A 12,931-nucleotide genomic window follows, 5' to 3' on the forward strand; every position below is an offset into this window, starting at 1 on the left:
TAAATTAAAAAACCCACTTAAACAGAAGTTAAAAAATTAATTTAAAAAAACAAAAACAAAGGGCTGATTTTCCTAATATGGAAATAGCTCATATAAATCAATTACTAATAGATAAAAAACTCAAAAGGGCAAAAAAAAAAGAAATAATTCACAGAAAAGGATACGTAAATGACTGTTAAACATATAAAAACTGTTTGACTTTACTCACAATAGTTGAGTTCAAAATGCAAATTAAAACCACTCTAAGATACCATTTTCATCTATTAAACTGGCAAAGATAAAAAAATACAACACATTGTGTTGGTAAGGCTGTGGGGAAACAAGCATTCTCATATATTGATGGTGCGAATATAACTGTAACCTTTGGAGAGCAATTTGATTAAATCTGATACCAATACATATACCCTTTGACACAGAAATTCCACTTCTAGGAATTTATCCTCCAAATGCACTGTACTTTTAAAAATATGAAATGACTTATGTTCCAAGTAATTTAGTTGTTTTGCTTGTAATAGCAAAAGATTGGAAACCATCCATATTTCCATAGATAAGCAATTATTATTAACACGGAATGATCTCCAAGATACATCATGCAGTTAAAAAGGTGCTGAACAGTATACATATAATGTCACCATTTGTGCAAAAAAGAAAGACCAAATGTCCATATTTTTGTGCATGTGAATTATATCTAGAAAAATATGTAAGCAATTGGTAATTGAGGGTAAGTGGTAGGAGGGGGCGTTTCACTTTTTGAACCTGTGAATTTTAGACCATATGGTTTTATTACCTATTCAAAGACAGAGAGAGACTTTAACAAATATCACGATCCTCATGCCAAACAGCCTCAACCAGGGAATATACATGCACCAAGTTGTACCATTTGTTCCCAGACTTCAGCTGACTTTAAAAAGCCAAAAACAGAGGAAGAAGCAGCCTCACAGCTAGAGAGAGACAGCAGAGGAGAGGAAAGGAAGGGAAGGTTAGAGAAATAAAGCTGCCTGAAAATAAGTGGTGCAGAGGGGTGTAGAGGATACAGGGTGGGGAGTGGAGTGGTGAGCGTATTAGAAACAAGAGGAGGAAGAGGCCAGAAGCAAGAGCACCAGGCACCACAGGTAAAAATAATGAACAAACTCACCTATCAACGCCTCCCAAGAGGGAGCACAAATCAGCACTGAGGATGGAGGGCAGCATGTCATAGCGGCGGTCTGCTAAATAGTAAGTGGTGGCCCTGTGAACAGACACATATGCGGGGACGTGACCTTCAGCAGCAAGGAGAACTGCTGACTGAATGGGCTGCTGGGTGGTAAACGGCCAAAACCACAGTACAAATTCCCTAAGGCTGTTGTTTTTCATAAAGTGCAGCCGACTGGGTAATAAAGCTATTCCCATGTTCCCACTTTTCTAAGCGGTACCGCTTTGGGCTGAATATGCTTCCACTGATATAAAAAAGAAAGAAAAAGTGACACGAATCTTAGTTGTGTAAGAAAAATTAGAGTGTAACGATCCAGTGTTTATATAAAATAGTATACTGCTACATGAAAAATTTAACCCATTTCAATTTAGAAGGAAACAATGTGTGATAAGTTTATTTTAAAAAGGCAAGGTACATTGATCAAGGTACTATTTTTCTAAAGGAAAAGGGAAGTGGACCTCAATTTTTTTTTTCCTGGAAGGCATTTTTAGAACTGTACAGAATTGTGAAATCTTTGTTTTGAAAATCTGAAATGCACAGTTATAAAATACGTTACAGTCACATATATATCATCACAATGCTGATTCAAATAGCATTACCTTGTCCTTGCTTCAATGTCACTGTAAGAATTTGGTGCCACAAAGTGTGTGACATCTGCAATGTGGACCCCAAGTTCCAGGTTGCCATTACTTAAGGTTCTGACTGAGAGTGTGTCATCCACATCTTCACAACCTTTGGGGTCAATGCTAAATACAAGATGGGTTTTCCTCAAGTCTTTACGTTCTCGTTCCTCTTCAGGACTCACCTTCCAGGGATTTTCTGGTGTGTTTACTGGCATCTCACACATCTGTACAACGAGAGGCTAAATATTCAGCAATTCTTGCACCTAAAAAAGATTCCTAAAAAAATCTACCCTTTGACATTCGCCATGTGACCTCATAGAAATCCCACTCATTCCCCATTATCTTCTGCACTTAAACTATGTTTGCTTCTTTTGATCAATAATGATTTATCAGGTGCCTCAGAAACTGTGCTAGAGTTGGAATGTCAGGAGTCAAAGGGAAAGACACGGTCCCCTGCCCTTGAGGACACTTACTGTCTGACAAGAATGTCCCACAACTGTCACCAGCCTCTTTAGTTATGGGGGCTGGAGCAAGAATGAATGGGTGGCTTATAAAGAGTACAGCATCGACCCCATTTTCAAATGATCCAATTATTTAAGTATAGTGGAGCTTTTAATTCAAGTCAAGCCCCAAAAATAAAATCAACATGTCCCAAATATGAGAAGCTTATTCCTCAAAGATAATTTAAGCACGACAAATCTAGGGCATTTTCTCTCCATTATTACCTATTTAAGCCATCAATTTGCAGTTAAGTAGGCTAAAAGGGAAGAGAATTCTAGCCCTGTGATGTCTAATCCATGCTTTACTTCATTCTAACATTTTCACTAAGAGCTGAAACAAGTCAACAAATAATTTCCAGAAACTAATGTTAAACATAAAAATTTAATAATGTAAAATATTCTAAAATATTTTACTATTATAGCTACTGTTCTGTCAAAAACTCTAATGAAAATAAGAACACCCATATGCTGTTGATAGCATTGCAAACTGGTTCAATTTTTCTAGAGAACAATCTGCCAATACATAACAAAAGCTATTTAAATTTTTTATGCCCTTTGATTTGGTAATCTCACTTTAAGGACTACATTCCAAAGAAAATGATCAAGAAGAAAAAAGAAAAAGCAATGTTTATAAAAGTGTTTGAAGTAGCATTTTTTGTAATACTGAAAAATTAAACAGCCCAAATGCTCAATAACTGAGGAACACTTAAGCAAACTAGAGTATAGCAGTATACAATAATTTGCCATAACTATTAAAAATAAGTAGGCTATGTCAATATATAGGAATAACTTTAAGTGAAAGAAGCAGAATGGAAAATAGTATGTACACACTATAAATATAGCCATGCAAGAAAAATAAACAAGATTAACGAAGATTTTAAAAGATAACAAAGTGATGGAAATAGCTGATGTTTTATGTTCACAGAATTTTTGTTTTCTGTAAAGATTACAAAAACTGTTTCATAATGAGCATGACTTTTTTTTTTTTTTTTTTTTTTTTGACACATGGGTCAGAGATGTCTGGAACTCAAGAAGCTGCTCCCTGCAGCTTTCTGCAGGCCTCCGGGTGAGTGATTATGACAGGCAGGGGAGCCTAGTGGGTCTGTACCCTTGTAGTTGCAGGGGATGGATGTATACTGACTATGACACACTGACATGCCATTTTTAAGCAAAGTTGGAAAATGTAAAATTTTGAGAGCTGTGAGGCTGTAGGAAACTTACTCTGCACTTGAAGCTGACTTCAGTCTGGTCCAAACACAGAATAAAGAAAGGGGAGTGAGATTTTTCCATTATCTGTAGCTTTAGACGGTGGGTTGTGACATAGTACAAAGATTTTTTGTTTTCTGTCTTAATGATGAAACATACCATAACAGGCAAAAAGAAAATATACAAAATACCTTCCTTTCACCAGACCAAAGTTCTCGGGGAAATCTGACCTGAGCTTCTGAAAAAGGGGCAACCGAAATACTGTTTTCCACCAAGATGGTTGCAATTTCTCCTTCCAGATCTCCGATTCTTCCTAAAACACGCACAAAATGTCCATTTGGATACATGGATGTCGACTCCCAGGAATCAATGCGCACAACCACCCTGAAGTCCTACACAAGGGGAGGAAAAAGCACTGAGCGCAACGCCAGGGGTAAGTGGGTCAGTTAGAAGTACCAAGCAAACGAGATAAACAGCATCAAGCACCAAAGAGAGAGGCCAATTTGCAAATAGTGGGGCTTTCTTTGGTGTCGTTCTTGTTTTACTAAATTGCCAGATGGTATATGAATACTTGGCCCAGTGATTTGAAGGGAGGCATTACCTCTCTACATCAAATAAATGGGCTGGAAATTTTAGTCTGTTAAACAAAGCCAATTGTAACACATTCTAGTTAACATTTGCGACACAAGGGAAAAGCCCAATTATGCACAGTCCAAATTAAATTTAAAAACAAAAATCTCAATTGTGTGTGTGTGTGAGTTACTTTACAATTTCTCTGAAGTTACTTTCTAATTTTTTAAGACATCTTTTGGTGGGGAAGAAGGTATCAGTGTGAACTGAACCCCGATGCTCCCAAATTTCAGCAAACCGTGGAAAAGAAAGCTGTAGTAGCACCTGGCCTCGGAAAGCCTGCCTAAGGCTTCAAGAGGTAAAGGTACACAATGACCAGGTTATCCTGCTTCAGTGTCTCATTTAGAAACGGCAAAACATCAGGCAAATCAAATTGGGTGAGCTTACACTCTGCGCCACTGTAAAGGTTAATTTCTAACTTTCTTGTTTATGTCTTTTCTCTGGTGCTATATTCCTTTATGGATAATCGATTCTGTGAAGTACCACTATATCATCCCTACAGGGCAGAGTGATCGTATTTCTGTATCACTTGCTAGAAGAAAGCTTGTTAGTGTTGGCACAGTGTATCTATTCAAAGTTTCTGTGTTGGACAGCCGGATAATGTATGTTCTCTCTAGTTGTCTTACACAGCTCTTTGTAGGACGATTTCTCTCTGGCCTTCATTTATTAACCGAGGACTACTTAATAGATGGTTCTATATATTTAGAATTTTTAAAAAACAGGATCTTGGAATGTCAGATGCCATCGATAATTTAACCCTTCTTATGCAAAGGAATTAACAATGTCTCCTGGTACTGCTCAAAAGCTAGCAAAGACAGAAGGAAAACAATAGAAGTACAATATCAGCTACCTGGAGGGCTTCTGCTTGCTGAGTGCTAATTCGGATTTTGGGAATTCTGTAATCCCAAGGTGTAACTAGGATTTTCTGAGCATTTTTGCCCTGCGATTGGACCTCTTCTTTGGATGGAAATGTCACCACATAATCCCGCCAGTTCTTCTGAAGGATGCCCACCACTCTGCCTTTGGGAAAACAGAACAAAACAAAGCTTTAAGTGGTAAAATACCACCTATCTGGACTTTGGCCAGTTCGGCAGTAAGGAAGAAAACACAACATCCCATTTTTTTCAAGCACATCCACATAAGTTGAGAGATGCTTAAACATTTGCCTTCTTAGCATTTTATTACACGTATTAAGATGGGTTTTTTCTTAATTTCTTATTAAGATGGGTTTTTTCTTTCTTTAAGATAGATAATTTTTTATATAACTTTGTCAGTATGCCCTTTCTTCTGTAGGGCCTGATATAACAGTTAGAATCCATTAGTTCCACCTTCTCTTTGGCCCTTGCCTTATCAATCTCAGGTTTAGAAATGTGGGTAAAAGTCAACGATTTTCATTTTTTTAACCCATGCCCTCTACTGTCCATTTTCACTGTTTTTGCTTGCATTTTCCCACCAGCCAAGATCATTTGGTCCAACGTGACACACGGAAAAGTATACAAATCGTATGTCTGATACACAACACTTTTAATCGTCACTGATTGAAGTCAAGAAAAAACAAACTTTAATAGTTAAAAGTGCTATCTTTTCTTTTCACAAAATGTTTACTGAGACCCTACCAGGAATCAGGCCCTGTTCTAGGTGCAGGGAACATAGCACTGTCAAAACACAAACTGCTTGATTTCCTGGAGTGTACATTCTCATCTGGGTGCCTGAGGGGCTGGGAAACCAACGGTAAAAAACAAATACATGTGAGGCAGTGATGATTGCTAACAAAGATACAAAGCAGGGAAAGGTGACCAAGAGTGATAAAGGGTCAGAAGTGACAGCTATTTTAAATAAAGTGACATTTGAGCAGACTTGAAGTGAGGAAAGGAAGGATGAGGACGTTTGTGGAAAGCTTGTTTCTGGTGGTGGAAAGGACAGGTTGGTCAATGTGGCAGGAGCAGAATGGTGACGAAGACACTGACAGAAGGCAGCCCCACCTAGCAGGACCTTGCAGGCCAGGGGAAGGACTTTGGATTTTATTCTGAGAGAAATAGGAGGCAGCCACTGGAGAGTTTTGAGCAGCGATGTGGTAAGACCTAGATTTTTAAAAGGATTACTATGGCTCACAGTGTGGAGAAAAGAGTATCTGGGAGCAAGGGTGGGGGCAGGGAGACCAGGGAGGAGGCAGCTGGGAAAATCTCGCCAAGGGATTCTAGTGGACCGAATTAGGAGAGAAATGGAGGGGTATAGAGTGCCTGCATTCAGTTGGAGCTGCCAGGACCTCCGACTGGTGAAAGAAAAGTCAATGATTCCAAGGTTTTTGGGTTGGCCAATTGGAAGAATGAACTTGCCATTTATGGAGATGGGGGAAGACTTGTGAGGAGCAGGAATGGGGGTAGATACTGGGAATTTGTTATGCGGCATGTTAAATTTGAGACGCCCACTAGACATTCAGGGGAAGATGCCAAATGGACAACTGAGCAGACAATATTAGAGACTGAGGAAGGGTTCTAGACTGGAGTTAAAAAGCCAGAGGACTGAACGAGATCTCCTAGGGATAGTGTGCAGGGGAAAAAGAGATCCAGAGAGGAGCCAATACATCCAAGAGGACAATAAGATGGAGAAGAACCAGCAAAGGAACTGAGGAGGAGCAGGGTGGGAGAAGAACCCAGAAGCCAAAGCTGAGACGGTGGTCCGTGGGCTATATGCTGCTGACAGGTTACAAATGCTGAGGACTGCTGGCAGTGAGGTCACTGGTGACCTAGACAAGAGATCAAGGGGGTGTGTGCGTGTGTGTGTGTGTGTGTGTGTTTTGGGGGTGGAAGGATGCACCTGAATGTAGTGCCTTTTGGAGAAAATGGGTAAACAGGAAGCAGAGAGAATGCAGGGTTAACTGTTTCACTGAGTCTTGTCCTAAACAGAAGCAGAGAAAAGGGTGGTAGCTGCAGAGTACGTGGGATCCAAGAGGGTTTTGGTTTTTGTTTTACGATGGGAGATATTACAGCGTATTTGGGTACTGATGAGAATAAAATAAACCCGCAGAGGGGAGAAACTGATAATGTAGGAAAAGAGACGACATTGCGTATCAATAATTGCAGTATTTCTGGATTGTTAAAGAGAGGAAAAACAAACATTCCACAAGAAAAATGGTAACTTTCCAGTTGGCGCACCTGTGGGCATGGGCTCACTGGTGGACTCTCCTGAGGACTTGTCATCACTGTCATTCTCACACAGGGCAGAGGTTCTGCCTTTCCATTCATTTTTTGGGAGCAGTTCCACAACTACCACGTCTCCATGAATTGAGCGGTTTCGAGCCTTCATCCCATAGATTAAGATGTCACTCACTAAACCTGTTTGGGGCAACACAGAGAAACCCCATAAAGCCAAGGGGGACGCCACACCAGTGAGGTACTTCAAACATAATACATCTGCGGTCCAAAGCATTCCTATGAAGAAAAGCTTCCTCCTTCCAAAGGTGAAGTCAAGTTTCTTTTACTTTGCAGAAACATGGCCACCATGTCATACTGTGTCATGTGCTTTCATCAGGGCCACCCTCAATCATCTTTGAAGGCAGGTAACAGTTCCCTGCATGAGGCCATGTCAGTCGGCACTGGAGTTCTGTCACACACCTGCAGGGGCCACACAATCAGGGAATGGTCAGCAGGCTTAGGAACTACGGATACTGCAGCACTGACAGGAATGATTCTGCCGAGCGGAAGCCATTGCTTCCCATTCTCCTTCAACCCGGCCGTGCTCCTTTGACTGTCAGTTTTTCTCACCTCATCACTCAGAACTAGGCAGTACATTCTATCATGATACAACTTATTTGCACAGTTGTTCATTTTTATTACGTTTTAGTGATTCCAATAAGGCAATGTGGCACACTGGTGCAGTTCAGGGCAATGTCTTAAAATCACGGATAAGTTGCCTCCGTAGCAGGTTCAGCTCCCCACTCAGCAGATGTGTGGATATGTGATCTTGGGTAAGATACTGTGCTTCTCTGTATTTTAGTTCCCTCACGTGCAACCTGTGTATCCTCATGTGTAAAAGGTGGAAAACAATAATAATACCTATATAAGTGCTTAGAACAGTACCTGATATACAGTAAGAACTCGATAAAATATTAGCCATTATAATTTTTAAAGTCCATGACAACAAAATCAGAAATTTTGACAAAAAGTTAGGGAAAAAACCAACCCATGATCCCACACACCTAGTGTATCCTAGTGTGGGGATATCTGACATGGCATATATGATGTGACAATTTCAACTTTGCTTTCTTCATTGTGTTATATCAGAATAAAAAAGTAGCATGGAGAGTTACATAAGGTTTATACGGAACCTGAGTCTTTGCTGCTGGCTCCTTGAAGTCGCGCAAAAGCTTCTATTTGTGCTCTGTGTTTGTTGACTTTCAGAATTCCCTAAAATCATAATAAAAACCAATGTGAATAATTTCTTTCCTGCCTGCTTTACCGACAAAAGGTACAGCTTTTAAAAACGATATGAAAATATCCCTATAATATTCTTATAAGGTCTGTGTCCCCTTCTTTAGGAATAATATTCATCACCAAGGTTTCTTTCCTCCAGAGGACATATCAGCATTTTGAACTTCTCTCAGCTACACTAAGTGTTGAAAGTGCTGGGATCTACCTTATCTAAGGGAGGAATGGTCTTTAAAACATCTTCTTCCTCAAAGTATCCTCCCAGGAACTTAGTGAAGTTTACTCCCAAGTTGGAGACATTACCCACTCTTTTAAATGAGGTATACTCATTTAAAGTACCCACACTTTAGGGAGGAAGTTTAGTGTGGTATTCTCCAACTTCGGCCTGCATAAAAATTATCTGAGTGGCTTGTTAAAAATGTAAAATCCATGATGGAACTGTTCTGTATCTTGACTGTGGTGGTGGATACACAGATCTACACATGTGATAAAACTACACACACACACACACACACACACACACACACACAAATGAGTGCATGTAACACTTAAAATCGGAATAATAATTTTATCTGATTTCTTTTGAAGATTCTGACAGCATCTCGGATCTGGGTTCTGGGGGATCATAAAAGGACCCTTGAAAGGGGAGGGAAAATGGCGACAAGTGAACGAGCCAAATTTCACCAATTTTATAATTTTGCCAAACCTTCAGACTTTGATCTAAAAATACATTCTCTTTCCCAGTGACAGGAGGCATTTATGAGGCTACTCATGTGATGTTCAATATGTAACCCAATTAAGAACTTTAAAAGGTAGCTCCGACCAGACAGCCATGTCTATAGGAAGAATGACTCCCAAAGCATCTTAAACACACCAGCCCTGGCTTACTCATACCCATCTTGTTGACAGCCTTTGAAATGAGAGACCTGTGACAGGAGACAAGTAAAGAAGAGAATATACTGACTGCTCCTGAGGCCGTTTCTCCTTTACCACCTCACCTGGATGTAGCGCCCAGACTTAATGCCGGCTTCTAATACTTCCAGGGGGAGATGCTCTGGATACTCCTTCCTGTGGCTCTCCTGACGCTCATTCTCTCTTTCCCGTCGGGATTGAAGGATAGAATCACAAAGCTCGTGGGCAGCTTTTAAGTCAGGCCAAAAATTGTCCAGGTAATTCTGCATTTAAGAAAGGCACAAGAGAAACATGGTCAGGAAAGAATAATTCTTCATTACAGTAGTATTACCAAAAATCCTGAACAGGAATTGCTGGCATGCAGTTTTGAAGAGACATTAAATGAGCATTACCTTCCCAGATCTCATGCTACCAGTTCACTTTCTACCATTTCATTAATTCTCAAAGCCCTGCCAAATGAACTCTAGAAAGGCGGTTCCTAACAAGAACGTTTCCACATCCCTGATTACTCTGAACTTTCAAATATCCCCTGCCTCTCAGTCCATACACACACACACACACACACACACACACACACACACACACATTTAGTTTTCCTGTCTTTACATGTATCTCATTGCTGCAAATAATGGCCTACAGTGAACGGACAGGAAAAGCTCCGACATGTGCATTCTTGTCTGTTTTTTTTCATCCTGAAATGTTTGAAATTTATAAGAAACTTAAGCACATAAAAATGGCAAGGAGTAAAGTGTATAAGCCAATGTCTCCCTTACCCCAACCCACTGGCTATATTAAATGAGCAGAGAGCAGGGACAGTCCAATGAGCAAAGTATTCTTGGTTTTAGGCTTTTCCCCTACTTCATAAGCTCCCAGAGGACCAAGTCTTCTGTGACTATCCACAGATGTAGTACCACTCCTCATGTAAGTGACACTTGATGTTGCTATTAGTGTGATGACCTGGTATGAAACATAGCTTTGAAACAAGTGGTCAGAGTCCCCACAAAGTAGACTATCACTGAACGTGATTGAGCCTCGTGGCCTATTGTTTCAGGGATGCCCTGGACACAGCCCCAAGGAAGTTGGTGAGGGCGGCTGCGCTCATCGGCTGTGTGTGTCCAGTGAACGTTCCGAACGGTTGACTCACTACATAAAATCAAATTTAGATGTGATCTGAACGCAACTTTAAGTATAAGGTAGAGTCTAGCACATTCTCTTTTCTCAACTTAAAAAGAAAATAAATCATCCTTATTGTTGACTCCAGCATTTCTCCCACTAATTTCAAGGTCCCGGTCAAACTGCTTCTTTGCTTTCCCAAGTCCTTCCAGAAGTTCTGTCTGTGCTAACGTCAGTACCCCAATTCTATGGTCACTTATCACTTGTCAGCGCCAAGACTTAGTCTCTGCGCAATTTACAAGGACAAAAAGCAACTGTTCTACCACTACCAGTGTGAGCCTCAGATGCCAAAGGTATGGGAAAAACTGGGTTTAACTGTTTCTAGGAGAAGAGGAAATATTTATTTAGGATTAGTGGCAGCTGCTCCTGTGGTAAAGCTGGGGATGGTGGAGACATAATTAAAAAAATGGTGGATCACTGCATAAATTATGCAAATGTCGAACTACTATGTTGTACACCTAAAACTAACATAAAATAATACTGAATGTCAACGGTAACTGAAATAAATAATTTTAAAAAAAGAAGAAAATTGTGTGAGGGATGTTTAGAAAGTCACCAAAAGTATAGGAATCTTGGTAAAAGTTGTTTGCATAGGCTTGTGTATGCGTATTTAAATTTAGGCATTTTTATTTAATAAATAACTTTAGTAAACAGCATTATAAAAAAGTGAACTGTTAAAATTAAAAGGCACTTAAAACAAGCATGTGACTGGGACAGCCGATTAGCTCAGTTGGTTAGAGTGTGGTGCTCTTAACAACAAGGTTGCTGGTTCGATTCTCACATGGGCCACTGTGAGCTGTGCCCTCCACAACTAGATTGAAACAACTACTTGACCTGGAGCTGATGGGTCCTGGAAAAACACACTTAAATGAAAAGTTTAAAAAAAACAACCAAGCCTGTGACTAGTATGAAACAAAATGGGCAACTCAGTGAGAAGTAAATATACAGTGGTCTGTTACAGCACTAATTGAAAATAAGACTTGCTTAAGTGATAGCTGTTGCATAAGCCACAGCATAACTTCACATGTCCATTAAAAAGGCAAATTTATAGCTAAAACACCAAAGAAAAAGTACTGATAAAAAAAGTCTTACCCTCAAATTGCAAGTAAATACATTAAATGATTAGAAGAGGTGATAAAAGAAGCACCAGGCTTTAAACAAAATAAAATGAATTAAAAAAAAATCAATTCGGGGGGGGGGGGGGCGGGTGAAGGGATTGAAGGGCAGTTGGTGACCACAGGATGGCCACGGGGTTTGAAAATTAATCTGGGGAACGTAATTTAGCGGTTACCAGAGGGTAAAGGGGTTGGGGGTGGGAGATGAGGGTAAGGGGGATCAAATATACGGTGATGGAAGGAGAACTGACTCTGGGTGGTGAACACACAATGTAATTTATAGATGATGTGATATAGAATTACACACCTGAAATCTATGTAATTTTAATAACAATTGTCACCCCAATAAATTTAAATAAAAAAAAAATCAATTCACCCAAAGGTCCCAATTCAGCAATACTACATAAATAAAGGACTTTATGTAGATAATACTAAATCAAGGACTTTTTTGCTGAAAATTTCCCAACACTTTTATCTAAGGCTTGAATTTATAAAGAGAAGGTGTAAAGGTTACCAAGATTAAATTTTGCCACTATGAACCACCTCTTCAAGAGGATTTATCTTTTTCACTCTTTCCCGTCTAACTTCAAGTCCCCACAGAATATTTTGGGCTTCCTTCTCTTCTGAACTTCACAGTATCTCTTTTTTTCTGCTATCATTCACCTCTATGAAGCCCTTGGTCACAGTTTACTTAGGAAATGCTATACAAAATAAAACTACTCTACCACTGAACTACAAAGAAAAGTAATTTTCCCAAAAAGTAGAAAAATGTAATTTTAGTCAACTGTCTTCTGCAGGAACAAGACATGATGTATTGCAACAGAAAAAACAAGTGACACTGCCATTAATATCCAATGCCCCTGGAATTCTCTGGCATGCCAGAACACTTTTTTATAGCAGAGCCAAGAAAATTCTATTGGCAAATCTTTAGCAATACATGCACCTGGGAACACTTACAGAATCTACAATTCAAAATCCAACTAGACTTTCTGTAAACTGACAGGGGTAATGGAGGACCTCATTCTAGTTTCTGAATCAAAAAAAGATATCAACCATTGGAACTTGATTGACCAACTGGTCATACAGAAGAGATCGGTAATCTACTGAAAGATTAACAGTCATTCTACTCTCCCAAAAGGTACCGAAGAAATAG

The 12,931-nt window shown here is 39.7% G+C and overlaps 1 protein-coding gene across 2 annotated transcripts in view; it reads right to left on the reverse strand.

The window, feature by feature from the left end:
- DIS3L (DIS3 like exosome 3'-5' exoribonuclease) overlaps nt 1-12,931 on the reverse strand; it is a 31,724-nt gene that overhangs the window by 5,984 nt on the left and 12,809 nt on the right. Inside the window, exons 5-11 of one of the 2 annotated variants that reach the window (XM_033107691.1) lie at nt 9,577-9,753; nt 8,479-8,557; nt 7,307-7,486; nt 5,002-5,171; nt 3,752-3,913; nt 1,792-2,039; nt 1,136-1,228 (exon numbers count right to left, since the gene is read on the reverse strand). In XM_033107691.1, coding sequence (XP_032963582.1) covers nt 1,136-1,228; nt 1,792-2,039; nt 3,752-3,913; nt 5,002-5,171; nt 7,307-7,486; nt 8,479-8,557; nt 9,577-9,753 — 1,109 coding nt within the window. Of the gene's footprint in view, nt 1-1,135; nt 1,229-1,791; nt 2,040-3,751; nt 3,914-5,001; nt 5,172-7,306; nt 7,487-8,478; nt 8,558-9,576; nt 9,754-12,931 lie in introns of those variants that run through there. The other variant, XM_033107692.1, reaches the window with a different exon arrangement.

This window comes from Rhinolophus ferrumequinum, chromosome 6, assembly GCF_004115265.2.
Source record: "Rhinolophus ferrumequinum isolate MPI-CBG mRhiFer1 chromosome 6, mRhiFer1_v1.p, whole genome shotgun sequence".
NCBI lineage: Eukaryota > Metazoa > Chordata > Mammalia > Chiroptera > Rhinolophidae > Rhinolophus > Rhinolophus ferrumequinum.